Source organism: Falco naumanni, chromosome 1 (assembly GCF_017639655.2).
Source record: "Falco naumanni isolate bFalNau1 chromosome 1, bFalNau1.pat, whole genome shotgun sequence".
Taxonomy (NCBI): domain Eukaryota; kingdom Metazoa; phylum Chordata; class Aves; order Falconiformes; family Falconidae; genus Falco; species Falco naumanni.
The window spans coordinates 87400078-87420019 of NC_054054.1; the positions used below are offsets into that span (position 1 = coordinate 87400078).

Consider the following 19942-nt stretch of genomic DNA (forward strand, 5'->3'; position numbering starts at 1 on the left):
CAGGAAAATGTAATAGCTGTAGATAATGTTCACTGTGATGCATTTCAGAGTGCTTGTCTAGACCTTTCTGCATCATGGTGGTAATACTACCTTAGGATGTTGATGGTCTTCTAAAGATGACACACTGCAGCAGGATTCAGATTTTCCTTGTGACTTTTCATCTTTTTCTCTTGAAAAGTTTTCTTCGTTCTTACTGTTTCCAAGAGATTGTGCTTACTTTGAGCATTTTCATTCTTTGTCTAGATACAAAATATTGAGAGGAAAAAGCTGTGCAGCCCTTCATAGGTAGGCTATCTCCACATCAGTTTTCCCATATCCCATATCTAGAGTGCTGGGGCTATCTAATTAAAAGAAAAATAGTTTGACCAACTGAAATATTTTTCATGATGTAGAAAAATTCAGGAGTGAGAAATATCCTCTTTTCACTGTCTTTTTTCCTCAACATCAGAGCCCAGCACCCAAGTAGTCTGCTACATTTTTCTCCTTGGGGCTTTGGAAATGAACGATCATTTAGGTGGATCAGTAACTTCAGGTCTCATTTGGCTGTAGTGTAACTGATGTATAAATGAGAAGTTTAATTCTCTAGAGGCGCTTTTCACATACATGTCAGAAGAAGTCGGCACATCTTCAGCTTTGAATTCAAAGTGTGTTTCTTAATTTGTTTGATGCAACTCAGTCAAGTCTTCAGATGTTGCATAGGTTTAAATTTCAGTTGTCCCCCTTTTCCCCTTTTTGTTAAACTCACCATATTTTCCTGTACATTTGAAGTGAAAGGGAGAGGTTTTTTCTTGTTGATTTGTAAGAAAAGTTTCAGTGGGGGGTGGGAATACAGTTTTGTTCTGGGTGAGTAATAGCTTATTACAGAGCAGAGAACAAAGCTTACAGAAATAAAACCAAGGGAAGGTTTGTTGTTTAAAAATGATTCAGACAAATCCAGCTTAGTTGGTTTTCATGTGTCGCAGAAAGAAGGGTGAAACGATCAGGAACAAAAAACTGGAAGACTCTCTGAGGTCTTCATCTCTCTCACAGTCTGCTTTGCGAACTACGTGCTCTGTCTTGAACCACTGTTTGCTTTCTTCCTGTTATGACTGCCGAGAGGTTTTTCTGATGGCTTTTCATCTGATAGATATCTTCTGTAAATTTTGGGTTTGACCAGCTTAGTCTCGTTTGTATTTGTGCCAAAACTGTGCTTCTCTCTGTTAGTGTTTACAGCTGTGTATTTGGTACAGAGGAATTTAATGCTTTCTTGACATTTTCTTGTTGAGACTTGTATTTTCCTGTCAGATGTTCTTCTTGCCTTTAAATTCTCTATACCCTAAATGGTCATGGTTGTCCTGGTTGACTTTCCTTCCTTAATTTTAATTAACTTCTTTTAACAGAGTTAATCCTAATCATACACAGTAGATGCTGGGTGAATGTCTGGAACAGTGATGGGAATATTTTCTAATCTCTTCCTGAAATACTTTGATAATAGTTTGATATATTACACATGGCAGTGTAAGACAGAGAACAGTTTTAGTGTATGTGTTGAGGCATGAAGGGTACTTTCAGAATATTATAATTGGTTGCATTTTCTCCTGATAGCTTGGGTCATTTCAGAAGCAGGCACTTATTTGTAAGTAAGAGGTAGCCAGGATGAGCTGTGGTTCTTCCTTTTTTTTCTCTCTCTCTTTTTTGTTTGTTTGGGGTTTTTTTTCTGTTTTTTGACTCCAGTTGAATGTTGCTGCCTGTATTTCTGTGGTCTGTAGCAGTCTTTCAGGCATGGGTGGTTACAGCCATCATCATTAAGCATCTCTCTCCAGGTGCATTTTTGTCTGGGGCAGCAGACACATGCTGCTGCTCAAGTGCCTAGAATCCACTTTGAACGAGATAAACTTTTCAATATGCAGCAACTGAACCGTGTTGTCTTACCTCATTTGCCTCAGAAATTACTAGCTTTTAGTCAACAGTCTAAATTAGTTAATATTTGATTACTGACCATAAATTTTCAAGGCCTCTGGATAAACATGTGAGGATGTGATTCCTGCCCAGAAAATCATGTGTCATAACTGAAATGATCCTAAAACACAGAGGGAGTCAAGAGGATGAAGGTCTTGGTGAGGCAAATGACCCAGAAGATGACTCCTTTTTTGCTGGGTTTCCTGAAACTTTCCCACTCTCCTTTGTTACGGATGAACATGTGAATAGTTGGCTACTTCTCTTCCAGAGCTGTATCTGTATGTTTTACAGTAGTACACTCAGCACCACTAGGAGTTAGCCTTCATCTGTCCTAAAAGGGGGATTTATGTTTCAGCTCCCCAAATCCTTGGGAAGTGGTGAGGGTGAAGAAGATGAGATTTGCCTAGACTTGCTGTTCAAGTGCTTTATCAAAAGGAGGCATTTAAAACCATCCAGTGTCACGAGTCACTGGCCAAGCTGCTGAGCCTTCTTCACACCTTGCTGATGAGGATTGTGGTGCTGATGAGCAGTGTTTTACCCAGTAAGCCAGCTCTGGACAGAGGCAGATAAATGTGTCTAGCATTATTTCCCTTACAGCAAAAAAGTGTTTACATCTACGTTTTACAGACCGAACAGATGGTCTGTTTTTTTCCTTTTCTGTGTTTTGGTGGAAGTGTGCACATTGGATGGGGTTCTGTGATTGTGACACTTGAAAAACTAGCATCTGTGAAATGCTCTAGCCTTAAATGAGATGCAGCATGAGGTTTCCTACAGATTCTTACTTGCCTGTTTTTCACTAAAATTGGAGACTGGCTTTTTGGTGCTTCTGCAAAGCTTTATTTTCCATGAACCATGTTGCATTTGGCTGTGGGTCTCTGGACTGATAGACTTCTGACTACATTAAGACTGCAGGTTTAATTTTGCACATGAAACTACCCATCTTTTTCTCATGGTAATTTCTGTTAATATGGTCTTTGATAGAGCAACATTATTGCTAGTATCTGTGAGCCATGTGTGTTATCAAGCATATCTTTATGATTCTCTGGACAGGGCTTTGGTGACCATATGGTGTCAGTTTAATTAAAATTTAAATATGGAAATACAGTGCTCTGGATGTGAGTAATGAAGGATCTTTTGTGTCCATTTCCATACCAGTTCAGTGGTAGATGAAAGCTGCAGTTAAACAGCAGCTGCATCCAAGAATGTGAATTGAGGGTATCTTTTTAGCATTTGGTAGACAGTTGTCCATGTGATAAATATTTTTGCTGTTGAACTGAACATGGAAATGATACCTTGAATTGTGAGACTATTCTGGCCTCTTGGCTGCTCACCCCAAATTTTTCATGAAATACTAAACAACGTGAAGATGGCTTATCTTGTTAAAACAGTGCTGCTGTTTCCAATCATATTCCCATAATGTGTAGACTTGCTGAGGATTTCCAATGCCTTTTATATCATTAAATCCATTTATAAGATCTCAAATAAGTAACACTCTACATGGAGTTATTCCAATACTATTAATTCCATTCGTATCCCCATATTTCTTGAAGGTTTTATAGCAGGGAAAATTGTAAGAGGGCCTCTTAAAAAGTGAAGTTGTATGCAAAGAGTAACGGGTCTCATTTTAAAGGAACCATAGAATTTAATAGAAAATCCATTTGCTGCTGTTAAGCTAAATTTGGTACTTGGTAGGCAACATTAGTATTTGGTTTGGCTTTCTTTTCTATTTGAGGTAACTCAGTTTTGCTTGTTTTGGTGAACCTACCAAATGGTCACAACGGCACTGGATGATTTTGTCCTCATGTTGTCATCCAGTTCAGATGTGACACATCAGTTTTTCCCCACAGTAGCTTCACTGGATTCTTGTGTTTTCCTGCCAGAAGGGTGTCTGATCCTGAAGTGTTGAACATTTTAACGGTAACTCAGTTACTGTTGATAGAGCGGGAAAGTCTGTATTTACTAAATAACAACTGTTGCCACATTTCACCAACTCTACCCATGTGTGGGTAGAGAATCAAAGGAGTCCATTTTGATTGCTTTTCAGGCTGGTGCGTATCCAACGGGGTCAGAGCCTCATTAACAAGAACATGCAGCCACAGACTAAAGAGATTCAGAGAGTGTAACTAATTGATGTGCAGGGATTGTAGGTCATATCTTCATGAGACACACAGCGATGACAGAGAATGATTTAATTCGAAACAATCGGCATGCTTCATCTGTGAGCTGCCACAGTGCCCCACTAACCTATGCGTCGTAATAACCTCTGCTTTGGGTATCAATAAAGGATGCTGCCCTTTGGGATCCCGCAGGAGCGAGTGCAGGCTGTCAGCTGACAGATGAGAGCACACGGGGCAGTGGGGCTTTTTGCTGCTGCAGGAAAGTAGGTCATGGCCAAAAGTAGCCTTGGCTGCCTTTGTGGAAGTGTGCCTGTGAGAGAGGAGTCAGCTGAGAAAAGAGCTTGCACAGTTTTTGCATTTGTTTTTTTTTAGCCCTTCCATGCTGTGGAGCAGCTGGCACTATGTGCCGTGAAATGCGCCTGCTTTCCAGTATTGCATAAAATATTTTTAGAAGTGAATATGCAGCTCTTATTTCTGCATAGGGGAAGTGGCAGATGCTCATAGCCTTTCGTTTTCTTTAAGAATTTAGAATTGTAATTAGATCAAGTTTTTTTAATAAACATTGCTTTTTCCTTGCTTTCTTCCCTGGAGGTTGGCTGAAACTGGATGATAGGTGTGTGTCATGGAGACTGAGGTGGGAAATAGTTTTGAGCTTGAGCTGTGTATGCAATATTTGAACTCTCTTATACTTTATTAATGATAAGAAATACATGAAAACAAGTACTTTAACACCTTTTAGGAGTCATTCACTCCTGCTATCTCTTCCTGTGAACGCTGGTGCCTGTTTGTGACATAATGGTCATTTCCATGGCAACAAACTGTGTGGTAGTGCTTGGAAAGCTTTGACTTTTGTTGGAGAGTAAGTAAAAGCAGATTCACCCACATGCAAGATAACCCTGTTCTCATGTGAAATGAAGAACATGAGAGGAAAAAAAAAATCATACAGGTTTCCTATATCATGTTCTTTCATAGTTTTCTGTATAACATGTAGGTCTTTCATAACTGGACCTACTGGAAGGCTGGACTCCCTCCTCTGTGCTGCTCCATGTGCAGTTGCCCAGTCCTGCAGCCTGGTCTTGGGCCCTGAGCTGCCTTTGTGGGCCATGGCAATCCTTTGTAGCAGATCATTGCCTGGTTTTGCTGTTCTGGTGTTCCAAAGATTTCCTTTGACAAAACACTAAATCCTCCTCTTGTCTTGCCATACATGTCAATCAGCTTCTCAAAATATTTTTGAGATGTGGCTATAATTGTATTTCCTCCACATACTTTCTTATATACAACTCTTGGTCCATTTCCATTGCTTTTCATAAATACATCACACGAACAACATCCTGTAGTGGGAATTCTGTCATAATATGGCATGGAAGTGCTTGGTCACAAAGCTGTTGCTGGCTGAGCCAAAGCGCAGAGCTTCTCCGGATGGGAGTTGACATGCTGAGGTCGCTTCTTCATCGAAAGCTTGATAGGAGGCCAGTCTGTGGCAAGAGAGTTTATAATGTTCATACAGCACTCCAGTATAGTGTTCTCACCCTGGAAGGAGACTCCAGGCAGTGCATGTATTTAAACTCCTATATGAAACTCACTTTTTAATTTACTGTTGACATATAAGACTATAAATGCTGGTCTTAGTAGGGAGCTGATGTACCATTTGAGTAAGCAATGCTGAAAACTAACCTTTTTCGATATTATGGAAAGATATGACCTGAAATACCATACTATTTCCCTGGGTACAGAGAGGAGTCCAAGGACTTGGCAGCACTTCTAATGATACATCATACATTGACAGATGAAACAGTCTACTCCAGCTTTTTCTACCTTTAAGGCCTGTACAGCAGTTTAGTCTGCCTTTTCCACTAAATTTCTGTCAAGGTGTAAATATAAAACTTCAGTCATGCTGAACTGTTTCTTAGGGAACTGCTTCCATTTTTGTTTAAAGATGATCTGCTCGTATGTTTTGGGCATAGCTCAAGTCTGCCAGGAAGATAGTTTAAAGGCCTTTCTTCAAATTATTGATGTTTCCAGCAGTTGTATTTTTAAAGCAGCTTTTTCTGGAACATAACTTTAGGGCTGTTGTACAACATGTGGACAGATGGATGCTACTTTGTGTTAACAGTTGTTTATGTTGAACAGATCTGTCTGGGATCATATGTTGTTTTGGCAGCTCTGCTGTTCCCCTACTACTACTTCGACAATTTTTTTCTTGTAAGAAGATAAATAAATGAATAAATCTCTGCATTCACTTAGCTTCAGAAACTGCCATTGCCTTAGCTGTCTGTCTTTGTATTCCAGCAGTGTGCAGATGTTGGGATTTTGGGGTGTTTTTTTAGAGAATCCACTTAAGGAAAAACAGTGGCACTAGTCTTCCATCTCCTAACTATATATAACCTAACCTGGCCTCTTTTTTTCCATTTCCCATCTTATTCCTACTAGTCCTCATTGCTGCTCTTGCTGGTAAATTAGAGAGATGGTTACATTTCTGGCAGCAAATGAACCTGCCAGTTGGCTGAAAACAATTTGCAAAGTGCCTTCCTATAAACGAATGAGTCCAGCTGTCATAACGTGTACTCTCTGAACCAAGAATATGAATTTTGATTAGGCAGAAAAAGCCCACTGACTTAGTTTCACATGGTTTTGTTACCGCTTTTTGCCATAATGATTGAACTAACAGCATCGGCACCATGGCTGGCAGACCTCCACTTGTAGCTGCTTATAAATTGCTGTCTGGGTTATAAAAACCTCCCTAATCTGTTCAGGTGCATGTTTCAAAAAGAGAACTGATTGTTTCTTTTAAAAGGCTTGTGCTTTTAACCATCAATTTAGTAGCAAAACTGTCTCTGACAGCTGATACAATCAGAGGGTTTATTGAGTGTTTTTAATGCATCTGAGATCCTGACCCAGCCTTGCAGCTTGCTTGGCTGGACTGTCTCCAGCTGGGTACCCCAGTCGAGCGCTACCTGCCTGTGCTGATGGGGTGACCCCCTTGTGGTATGCCCCATCATGCCAGCGATGTGCCCAAATCACATGCTGACCCTATGAAATGACTGGCATACGTGGGCCAGCCCTGTAACGTTACTGAAGGCTTGCTGTTATTTTGGATGTGCTTTCAGCTTTTGTGTCCTAGGGAATGATGTGAGGAGGGAGCAGCCTGATTGTCCTGAAGTGTTTGCCAGCCCAGTAGCTCTTCCCCTGCCATGTCAGAAAACCCCTCCAGAACAATGCCACAGACGTTATTCTGAAGAAGCATGGGAGGGCAGGAGCTAGCTTAGTTTGCTGTGTCATCTGCAACTGGGGAATGTTTCCCCAGCCTCGGCTGCCATCTCGGTTCCCTCTTCCATGGGATTGCTACCCAGGGATTAAGCGGCCAAAGATCACTCCTGGGACTCCCTTCATGACCCAAGTGCCTTTCCAGAGAATTTGTGCTTCTGTTTCTCTTCATTATTGCTAGTTACCATGTGGGCTCTGGTACACATTTCCTGAAGTAAAAGAAAAATTACAGGCATTTCAGAAAAGGTAGCAAGCTTGATTGCCAAAATGGTTTGCTGGCTTTATGCCTTTCATCAGAGGTCCCGTCTGAATTGTCACTCCTGATCAGCAGTAATCATCTTTGCCTCTCAGCTTTCCATGCAGACTCCCCTTTCAGTTTGTGCTGAGGCAGTTGTGCAACTTCTCAAGCTTATTCAGTCTGGTTAGCCCTCTACTGTGTCAAACTACAACACTGTAAATAAACGTTTCCCAGTTCTCAGGTTCAGTGACCCTTGGTTTTGTGGGCTGAGACTTCAGTTCCCAGTGTTCTGATGATTCAGACAACTTGCAATATATTATTAATAAATTATGTACTATTAAAATCCTAACACTGATGTTGCAGTTTCATTTTATTTCCACAGTTAGATTCTGTTGTGATTAATTTTTTTTAATGTTTCATATTCTTTAGAAACTAGATGCCAAATCACTTATAAAGCTGAATTTTGCTAAAAACAGTGAAGGTAAGTGCAGTCATTTTCTGTGTTGTTTTGTTTTGTTTTTCTTAATGAGTGCTTTACTAAATCCTGGTTTGTCTTACTCATGGTAAAGTGGCAGTTTGTGTTCTCTATCATGGTTTTTATTTTTTGAGTAGAATAAGTGCTTCTGGTGAGGGACATGTTTACCTTTAAAGTTCCATTTCTGTTTTTCTTTACACTGGGGAGCTATAAATTATTCAGCAATTTCACTTTACTATAGCTGCTATTGCAGTAAGGTATTGTTTACTTGAAGGAAAAATTTCAGAAAAGGCTAGATTTCTATAATATGGTAGTTTTTTTCTGATTTGCCTATGGCAATATTTGCTGTTCACTTGGTTTTGGGCAACTTTTTGTTTATAAAATGAATTCGACTTAAATGAACACGTGGGATTTTATGAATAGCAGCACACAAGACAGCAGCCTCAAGTTTTATTTCTGCAGGGTTTAAAGATACAAAATCTGCTATCTAAGAGGGGATACTAGGAATAAAAGAGTGAAGACGAATTAATCTTTTACAAGGCAGATAATGATTTCTTTGAAATGAGAGCAGCAAGGATTAAGTGGGAATAAAATTCTATAGTGTCTGTCTTCTTATCTTGCCAAAGTCTATGGACTACAAGGTCTTTTCTGTAGCTGATGGATTTCTTCTGCGTTTTGTGTTCCATCTGTCTCAAGCGCAGGGTGTTAAAAAATGATCAATAGTCACAGTGGCCAAGGCTTTTGAAAGATACTGTGATATTGTGCTTCCCTTAAAGAAGTCTACTTCATAATGCTGGGGTGGAGTGACGGCAACCATACAGTCTCAGAAGCCTTTTCCTTTAAAAGGTGCATGCTGTGTCATTAACCGATCAAGGGAAAATGCAGCTAAAGAGCAAGAGTAAAATGTTGCATTTCTGTCTATCAGCAAACTTTTCCTTAAATCTTAACATGTAGAATGGTTGTGCGTATGTAGGATCTTTTCAGTTCACACCTATATGATAAAAAAGGCCTTTAGATGTTGCAGTTGCTTCCATTTAATGATACCTCCTTAGCTGAGTACATTCTATCCAGATCAACAAGTGAGCAGCTCTGCTTTTGCTAGAGCTGAAAACCTGGTGATTTGCTTTTTTATGCAGCTGGAGTGAGGCCTCGTATGTTGCCAGAATGTTTCTGTACCCATCAGTTGGGCCATATCCTGATGCCACTTCCAAAAATCCCTTTCTAAACTTCCTCTTGAATTCCAGTCCCTTGTGGTGGCAGTGGCTTTCCTTCAGCAGTTTGGTGGCATTAACTGAAACAGTCCTTGGCTTTTACTTGCATTTGCGTGCTGGAGGTCAGAGCGCCTTCTCTGGCTGGTGAGTTAGTGGTAAATGCTCTGCAGTGCTTGCCTCTCCTGGCTTTGCAGGTGCTGTGAGCAGTCTGTCCTGGTGTCCCTGCGGGTTTTGATTTTCACGTGGTAATTAGGTAAAAAAGAACAAAATAGGCCCAACCTATTTTAAAAAATCTCACCCAAACACCCAGGTCTAGCAAACTGATCAAGTATTAATAACTTTCTTCTAATTGCTTTCTGCTGAGCTCATCCACACATTTTTCTTTTTCCCTTGTACATTGCCTTCCGTCAGTTTGCTTGTTGTTGACATGCTTAATATTTATGCTGACCCTCCTGGGAAAATTCACAGCTTGATTAGAGCAGAAGCTGGGTTCCTTATTGAATAACGTGTTCAGATTTAATGGCATTCTGCTTGCCATAGTTGAATACAAAATGCTCTCCTCTCCTAAAAGCACAACAGCTGCTGTGAACTTTTTCGTAGGGTATAAGCTAAACTTTTATTCCTGGAAACAACACTGAAGATAGAGCACTGGGCATATCACAAGGTACAGGCTCATGCTATCAATAGAGCTTTGATTACAACAATAACAATAAATTGTGGTACTTCACAGGTATCAGGCAAGTTTGAGAAAGTCCTGTGTTGGGGGATTGAAGGCAGTAGATTTCAAAACGTCATTTTCATTGCCTGCCTTATAATTCTCTTGAGCAGTACTTTTTCTCTTTGGCCCTGAACAATCAAAGCCTGGTTAGAACACCATTAAATACACACTGAAGTTACATTTTATATTAAAAATTAATGTAAATAACCTTCACAGAGATAACAGAAACTAGCTATTTCAAAACAGTTGCAAGGACTTAATGCAAAATTTAAACATTTTTCCCCTACATCAGGTAAATACCACTGTCCAGTGCTGTTTACTGTATTCACCAATAACTCCCATATTGTGGCCATCAAGACAACTGGAAATGTGTTTGCCTATGAGGTAGGTTCTCTGTTGTATTTCGTTATTATTTTTATACTTGACGCATTTCATTCAAGATCACAAAATACCTTAGAAAGATAGGTAAGTTTTATTCTTGTTTCACAGGCAGAGAAATTGAAGTACAAGGAGATGAAGCGACTTCACAAATTGTTGTCCAGCTTTTGCCCTCAAAACAAGAACAACATAAGAATATGATTTAAAATATACTTTTAAAACCTTTTCCTAAGTTAATCTGTGTGCACTGAGTCTTGTATACCAAAATAAGTAACTTTTACATGCTCCTCAGTTGAATTAACAGACAAATTTTCTGTTGTCTTCTTTCTGATACAGTCATCACTGAAACACAAATTACCTCATTTCTGTTCATATCAATGAATAAAAACCAGGGTTTTAATTGAAGCTAGGGAAAGAGCAGAGAGAATGCCTTAATGGACACTTGAACTGCATTTTTGTTTGTGTTTTGTGAACATATTTGTGAATGCAGGTGGAATTTTAGTTGTCACTTGTTTGGGTAATCATTACTGTAAAAGCAAGGTTTATTTATTGTTCAGTAGCAAATAAATCCTTCAATTAATGGATCCATATCTGTGTCCTAAAAAGTCTGAACACTGAAACATCTTTCTGAAATCTGTTGATGGGAAATTCCAGTAGGACTTAAGATACTGAGAGGGGAACAAGCTGAAACCATTGCAATCAAGGAAAATGCTAGATTCATCACATTTTTTTGAAAACTTACTCTGTTGTAGTTGAACTGGCTTCATTCCAGCGGTGAGAACAGTGAAGATTAGGTTAAAATAGAAAGTATTTTCTGTTCCTTCTGGAAGCATGATGCTTTGATGGCTGTGGTTAAAGGGAAGAATGAGTTTAAGAGTAGTCTTTGTTAAATGCTTGTTGATATTGTGGAACTATTGCTCGTTTGCTACAATTTATAGTACTGGGCTTCCCAAACAAGATGTGCCAAGAGGGTCTGTTTCTCATGTAGTGTACCACTTGAAGCAATAGCCTTTATCAGTTTGTTGTAAGCACAGAATTAATTTACAGTCTTCTGGAGGTACTACAAAAATATTAACACTTTCATCTGAGGAGACTAGAGGACATTTGGATGACTAAGACAGATCCAGCAGGTAGATGTCCATAGTCAGCTCTTCGTATGATATATTTGTTCAGAATGATAAAGCATTTATTCCATGTTGATTCTCACTATGAAATAACATGCTGCTGCTTTATTTGAGCATCATTGAATTTTCTCAGGTGAACAGAAGTGTTGCTGCAGGCTAGGTGCAGGAGTCAAGGTGGACAGTGTGTGAGGGGCTAATGTAGTTCTGCTGTTGTACGAGCTGGCCTGGAACACACGTGTCTTTCTGAGGGGTGCTGACAGTGGGGGAGATACATACCCATTGTTAAAGCTGCCTGTCTTACACATCTGTAAAATACTTAAATTAGAAAACAGCAAGCACGATTTTTTAAAATTTTTTGGCAGCACTTTTATGATGAATTTGGTTAAAATGATACGCATAACTGTGGAATGGAGACTGCAAGGTTCTTTAAAAAAACAAAACAAAAACCAAACACACAAAACTTCAAGTTTTGTAAGGATGAAAGACAAAAGCTTCCCATCTCTTCAAGTGCACAATGAAAGTACTGCAGCTGCCAGTTGAGAGTGGAGAGTGAGATTGTTTTCTTTATCATTCGTACTTAAGGTTTTATTGGTATCACTTATTTACTTGTAATATTTACACATTAGACTCCAACTTTTAATATCTGTCTTTTGCCTGGCTGTTAGGCAGTTGAGCAGCTGAACATAAAACCAAAGAGCTACAAGGATCTTTTGACAGATGAGCCCTTCACTCGGCAAGACATTGTGACACTGCAGGTAAACTTTTCTCTCTGTTACATGTCTTTCTATACAGCTTTTTTGCAGAGGATGAAATGTTGCTATGTGCACTGTTACAGCAGGAATCTAGAATAAATGAACAGGGAAACATTGTCTGTGTATGCATCTTGGAGATGGGTAGAGGGGAAACGGCTGTATTTCCTGTGTTATCCAGATGAGCCACAAAGACACCGTATAACTTCAAGCTTGACAAATCTACAGTGATTATTGTGTCCCTTGTAGATAGGCAGATTGTTCAACTTTGTAAATGGAGAGAGCAAGAAAGGGGGGGAAAAAAGATGGCATGTAAAAATTTGAAGATGTTACATGAAGACTGAAGCTGATTGTCCATCTTGCTCTTTTGAAGATGCCTAAAAGACTCAGAGCTTCACAAAAGTGTTTTTATAGAAAGTTTCTCTAAATGTAGAGTAAAATAAGCAGCAGACCAGAGCATTTTCTTTCAAATGCTCGCTTAGAATGGTTTTCTTCTGACTAGATAGTAATGTTGGTCTTTTACTAATTTTAGCAGAATTAAAACCTGAATTAAAACAGCATTGTAAATGTCAGAGTGTAAAAAAGTTATTTGCAGATGAAGTCTAGTATCAAAAGATGTAACTTTTGTTTAAAAGTAGGCATTTTTAAGCTTGCATGATTTCAAATTAGAGGAAGAAAGATGCAAGGATCTTTATTATTGGATTCATGAGTTACTATGCATCTCATAACAGCTAATTGCCACTAACCAAGACTAATACAGTCTAATTCAAATAGAAAAATATTTTTTATTTATGTCTACATTTAAATTAAATATATCCCTTCCTCCCTGCTCCCCAGTGCTGAACAGCATGTTTATAATTATTTTTCCTCTATTCTATTGGGCTTGTGGCTGTTCAAGCTAATGCAACAAAGTAAAATGTTTTTAATCCAGTGGAAGGAAAAAACATAGTTTTTTCAGATTGAAAGCTCCCAACAGAATGTTATTTGAACATAGCTGCATGGTTGCTAATGGATTTGGAATGGTGAAAAAGAACAACATGAGTGACTAAAAATGTTTCTGTGCATCAGTATAGAAAACCAAATTATTTTGACCAAATAATTGAAATGAGCAGTCATTTAAAATTATTTTGTTATGTTTTGTAGGTTTGGAATTGAATATATATATCAAGAGTGGGTTCCTGTTATATGCCTGCCTAGCTTTGATTTTTCATAAAAGCAAACAGATGCTATAGTCCCCTAAATCTCAAAATGCAATAGCTAGCAATGTAGATGCTGCCGATGTGGATTTTTATGAATATTTTTCATTTTCATTCTGTTCTTGACATGTTGGGTTTCTATCTTGCTTGGAGGATTATGTCTGTTAAAAGAAACTAAATAGATTATGATAGTTGTCACTGGTGCAGTCATCCTGGCAGCTACGTAGAGGTCACAGCCATACGCTGCCTGTACCTCTCACGTCTGTTTAGGATGACATTCATAATGCATGAATAGATTTGTTCCCCTTAAGTAAACAACTCATTATGGATTGTTGCTAACTTCTCTAGTGTACAGTCTTGTGATATACTCTTCTCAAGTTTAGAAACAGCAAAGATACCCCCATCTTAGGACTGGACTGGAATAGATCTTGACCATCTGAATGCTGTTTGCCAGCTGAAGTTTGACCCTTCACTCAATTAGTTTGTAAAGATTTTTTTTTCAAGAAAGGATTTTCAACAAACAAGCTAAAATGGCTTCGGGATATTGAATGAGAAGTAAGAGCCATTTAATGCACTGCATAACACCCACTGCAAGCTCGCAAGTATGCCTTGATTTGTCCTATTCAAATGCTGCCCTACCCTGACTTGTTTTGTTGAGGGCAGAATGCAACCTGAAGTGGTATGACTAGCCTGGTATTAAAATTGCTCGTGTGTATGTGGTATAGGAATCTCTTGTTATTTTCTCATAGTATTTTCTTCATGTAAATTGTAGAAAGTCAGACCAAAGTCTCCTCTACAAGCTCTCTTGTTGACAGCACTGCAGGCAGTGTGGTGGCTTCACACTGCCAAGCTCTACCACCTGTGGCTTTGTTTCTTAGCCAGAGTTCATAACTGCAATCTGTTGTGTTTCAATTTGTCGATCTAGACCTCTATCCCGAATCCTGCTTCTTTTAAAAACCTTTCAATTCTGTGTTGAAATGTATCACTTCGTTGTTTTCCCATTCCCCTGTGTAAATTGAGTACTGTGGTAACTGAGAGAGCTAGAATGGAGAGTGAGTTAGTAACACCAACCCTGCTGTTTGGCAAAAAGGTAGATATAAAGGAAGTTGCTATGAAAAACATTCTTCGCTTTGCAAATAACAGCTGAATAGGACTGTCTGTAATAGCTGTGTTTATCAATAGAAAATAGCGTTTCCAGAGGCTGACTCTGAATGTCCTAGGAAGCAGATGGGGTACCTGTGTTTGTTAGTGAAATAAAACAAGATAAATGGAAAATCTGAATAATGCATGTTTGCAGATTATTTGTATGATCACATTTTTCTGTATTGATACATAAAGGGCAATCATACAGCTGCTAGGGGTGTTCTTTAACCATAATGGGAGTTGACCTCAAACTTGACCTCTCTCCTCTAATGTATATAATTAAAAACAAAACCAAAAATATTTGCTCTTTCCAGAAGAGAGTTGCATAAAATTCTTTGTTCTGCTCTCAGTGCTACACATTATTCAAACACTAATCATAATCCATCCCTGTTATTTTTTTCTGGTGAGCACCATCTCAGCTGGTCACTTTGATTTTAGTGGTAGTTATTTGTGTCCTATTGCTATTAAGTTCACTTGTTAAAAAGGACAAATTATTTTTAATCTGATGTTAAAAAAACCACCACAACTTTAGTTGTTAATAACACTGTCTTAGATCTATGATGTGCTTCTCTTTGTAAAAGCATCTACAGTGCTTCCTGCACTTACATATACAGAAATTGTTTTTTTCCCTGTTGAAATGCAAATGTCCTGGGGTAGAGCATGGCAGTTTTTCATCGACATATGGCAATATTATCCAGCCCCTCGGGCAGGAGGTAAAGAATAATACCATATCATGGTGTGCAAGGTACATTACTAAAACTGGAATGTAGTTATTCAGGCAAAAGATGTCATATATCTTGCTGATAACAACAGAAATACACATGACTTTATTCTGTATGAAACCCTTCCTAGACACCAGCAGTCTTAGTATAACTGGATTTTTGTAGACTGTAGCTTTTTACTCTCAAGTTGAAATTTCCTCTCCTTAATTTTGTGATCTTACCACAAACTCGAGTCAAGCTTTCCATCTTCTATAGTGCAGGTGTTACTTTTTTCCAAGTTTCTTTCCTCTTACAGTTTATCATTATTTCAGATAATTTTTCTCTCAATTTTACTGGTTCATCTCTCTTCTAAATGGAATATTGCTGTTGTATTTTGTCTGTGTTTCTCATAACTCTAAACCCACTTGCATTCTTTTTACCTTGAATGATGATCAACTCAACCAAACTTAGCATCCCTTGCAAGTGTCATGAATGTGCAGCCAGCTGACAGGCAGCTCAAGTACTTCCAGATTTATTAGTTATACTTAATGGGTAAGGTATGATGTAAAGCATTTAGAGATCTGTGGGAACAGGGTATCTATAATAGAAAGTCTGGTGTTGTGGAAGCTTATTTGCAGTGTTCTTACCTCCCTTTTCTGCTTCCCATTCTGGTATGTTGCTGTTCATCATTTCACTTTGCAGTTGTTTTAAAGGTAGGATTCAGTACAGCTTTGAAAGAGTTTTGACGTAGTAAGATTGCATTAGACTATGATTCAGAACTAAGTGATTCTTTGTCCCGTGCTTCACAGGTTTTCAGTTAGTTTGCAGTCTAAGTGTTTAAAGTAATCGGAAGTTACCTTCCAAGTAAATTTTTTGGGGAGTGTAATTCACTGTTAGATCTCAAGGTCTGCTGTCCACCATTTAATCTTTATGACAAATTTTCGTCAACAATCTGGTAGAAATTATTATTAATTAGTGTTACTGTAAACTCTGTGTGGGTTTCAATCATGTATTTTGCAATTTATTCTTTGTGCAATGATGTGGAACTTAATAGCAAACACATAAATATTTAAGTATAATCTGGATTCCCTCATAAGGGTGGCCAGGCTGAAACAGGTGCCTGCCCCAGCCTGAGATGCACAGAGAGGGACCGGATCAGGTAGTGCTTTGCTGGACATGGTGGTGGGCTCTGACAGACTGGTAGACTTCTTCCCATCACAATAGTGTGAGAGGGTCCTGAGGAAAGCAAAGTAAGAATGCTGCAATGCCTTTTTTTCACATCCTGTTTGGTAGGGAGTGTTCAGAGGAACTAAGAACAATTTCCCCTTTAGCCCCCTGTCAATTCTTCATCCTCCACTGTGTCTGTTCACAAAGCAGAAACCACAGCTCTCAGATTTGTGAAGATACAGCAGAAATTACTCCAGCTCTGGAAACTCTTAGAAGCTTTTGCTGGGCTGTGTGCCGGCAGGGGAGGGTAGTTAGTGAGGAGTGTGGCTGTGCTTAACAGCAGTGCTTGCAGGTAAAGCAGAGGCAGAGGTGGTCTGTTTCTCTTTGCTGGAAGAATTGTAATAAACGCTGCCAGTCCTGCTGTGCCAGTGGTAATAGGCGCAGGCAGCCTGCTGAGAGCCTTCCCTGGTAGGGGCATGCTAACAGATGCATCTGCTTTGCACCACAGAAATGGAGGGGAAAGTTCCCGGGAGAAATAAATAGACCAAAAAAAATAGTCTGGTTAGAATGCAAACAGGTTTGCTGCCATTAAAGGAAAAAAAAGGCTCATACTGTTATGTGCTTCCGTATGTCAATTTTATTGTTTCTGTGTAACCTAATCAGCCATAGACAAGACACAGTTCCTGACAAGCTGTTAAACACCGTTGGCATTTGTGGCAGGAAGCATAACTAATGAGCTAAGTTGGAGTTAGCTGAGCTGCACACTGTTAATTGATATTTCACTCCTCAGCTATTCCTTGTTTGCTCTTTGTGTAACAGAAGGTCAGAGCAGATTTCCTCTCGGTTGTGGGTGAGGGCTCTTTGAGGGCAAATCCTGCACCAGTGCACATGTAGAGTGGCTGGTAAAGGAGTTATGTGCTGGGACATGGGAAGCATATGAAGGTAACAGTCCTGAAGATAATTAGGGATGTAGCATGACTGACCAAATGGTAAGGGAACAATCAGGCCTCAAAGAAATCACACAGTCTAAAACTGCGCTGGGTTTAACCTGCTTTTTTGGGGGAGTTATGTGTATGGTGCTTAAAATTAATGAATTGAAGCTCTTTCCCTAAGTAGGTGAAACTGGAAAATAATAGGAAAAACCCAAATGGAATAAAACTTGAGATAGTTTTCAGAGCTCAGCTCTCAGGAAAATATCAAATATGAGGGTTTTTTTAATAGTCATGATGTGTCAAGAGGATACGAAATGGTTAAAAAACAGGTCCAAATTTCTTATTCCTTGGTATTTTTATTTAAAGATTATCTGTTTCTAATGCAAGATATTAAAGTTAAAATATCTTTTATTTTTTTGGCAGTCTATGTCTTGATGAAGCTCGGAGGGGTATAGTGGGCAGGAAACAATAGGAAATGATTGTACAGTGATTGGGAAAGGGGACAGCAGAAAGCCAAGAGGTCATCATTAGGTGCAAAATCACACAGCTTGATTTCATAAATGTGTTTTGGTTTTACTACAGCAGTAAAACTAAAAATGCACTCTCTGGTGGAAGCGTACCATTTCAGGGATGAATAAAATGCATAATTAGATCATTTAATAAATGACAGAGCTACCAGCTCTGCTTGTATTAACCGTTACTTTTAGCAGAAAGAGAATTGTTGGAACTTCTCACCAACAGCGGCTGTCTGAGAAGCTTCGTTAAATTTACTTGGGATAATACCATTCATGTCAGTGTCATAGTTCTTTGCATAATATATTGCATTATTTTTAACATGAACTTGAAGCTATTGTGTATTATTAAGGTACTTTGGTATTTTAGATTTTTAATTGTTTTCTGTAGGATGGAATTTCCAGAAGTGACTGGGTGTCCTAGGCTGATGTTTTGACCTTTCTGTGCTGCAGAGGAGCTTGAGGAGAAAACCTTGAGGTCATCGTAACAACAGGATTAAGGACTGTTTAATAATAGTATAATGTAACCTAGATCACCAGTAGGCATTCCTTGTCTCGCTCTCTAACAGAAGGTCAAAGTTATGCAGAAAGTTGCCTAGAGATAGTATAAAGACTCTCTCTAGTTAATGTTAATGGACTGTGTGGTTTTGCTGTTTTCCTTGACTGGTCACCCAGTAGAGTTTTCATTAACACCACTTTTTGTTGCTTTTTTTTAATTATTAGGTTTTCTTTTTAAATGTAATTCTGTAAGCACAGATTTCACTAGTGAAAAAAAAAAATCAAAACCATTCTGACTGCAAAGACTTGCTCTGAGGTTTACTTGTGTTTTGAAATGCATTGCAAAAGTTCACAGAGCACGTGCAAATCAGGCACACTGTAAGGAGGAGATAGCAAGTGTGAATTTGCATAGGTCTTAGACCAAACCACAGAATGAAGGAAAGAATCGGGATTGCAGCTCCTCGTTCTTTCTCGTCACTAGGATAGGGTAGACTCAGCTTAATTGTTAGTAACTTCTGTAGACTAAATATGTGTAATATTATGTTTGGGACTAAATTCCAGATCCCTAAGGAGCCTACTATGAACAGATTCATTGCTGATTTCGGTTGGGATTGATTGCTTTATATTTTTTTCATCTTTCTGTGGTTTGAGGAATATGGAAGTTATTCTGTCTCTCCCTATTCATTTATTATGGTAGTGTCTCTTGCATGGAGTGGGTGCCTACCAAGCTCTCTGATACTTGGGTTTTTAATTATTATTTTTAGGATCCAACAAACCTGGATAAGTTCAATGTCTCAAACTTCTTTCATGTTAAGAACAATATCAAAGTAATTGATCCAGGTAAGGATGAATTGAAGGTAGGCTGAGAAAACCAAACATGCAAATTCTAAATACGATGTTATGGAATTGACAGTTTTCTGGAAGGACATCCCTCAGTGGCTAGTGGTGGCTTTGAAATGTTCTTGGAAACACGAATACCTTGTTGAAACTGTCCCTTTCACATCAAAAGGTGTTGACAAATTTTGAAACAAATACATGATTCTTTGAGAAATCATTAACTGTCTCTGTTGAGTGCTGTGCAAACACAGAAAGCTTTATGTATCCTTTGAGAGTAGGTAGATGAGAGAGAGGTGAGAAGAGGAGGGAAAATAATTTACCAGAAGGTCCATTAGCTTTGTGCCAGAACCAAGACAAGGAAACCTACATCTTTTCATACCTGTCTGCTAGGCTGTCTTTCATGTCTACCGCTAATGGATTGCCCATCCTTCTGTCTGGGTAACGGTAGACATCTTCCAAGTTAAAGACTGATACAGATTTTTCTAAAATAGTCTCCAAATTATTTTAATAATAAAAAATGAAATGCCTTTTTTTTCTAGATATCTAAGAAATTTGCTTCTCAGTTCTTCTGTGATTTTTGTGATAGCTAAATGCTTAGTAGTATCTGCTAATATTAAATTGCTAAAGGAAAAAACATCTGCCCTTTGCCCTTATGGTTTCTTTTAGAACTGGTTTGAATGAGGTTTAGTTGCTGATTCTAAGTATGGTGTGTTTTTCTGGGTTGTCTTATGCTTCTCCACCCCC

At 38.8% G+C, this 19942-nt stretch overlaps 1 protein-coding gene across 1 annotated transcript in view; it reads left to right on the forward strand.

The window, feature by feature from the left end:
- PPIL2 (peptidylprolyl isomerase like 2) overlaps nt 1–19942 on the forward strand; it is a 72099-nt gene that overhangs the window by 8166 nt on the left and 43991 nt on the right. Inside the window, exons 6-9 of the mRNA XM_040603223.1 lie at nt 7987–8038; nt 10254–10345; nt 12129–12218; nt 19126–19201. Coding sequence (XP_040459157.1) covers nt 7987–8038; nt 10254–10345; nt 12129–12218; nt 19126–19201 — 310 coding nt within the window. The remainder of the gene's footprint in view (nt 1–7986; nt 8039–10253; nt 10346–12128; nt 12219–19125; nt 19202–19942) is intronic.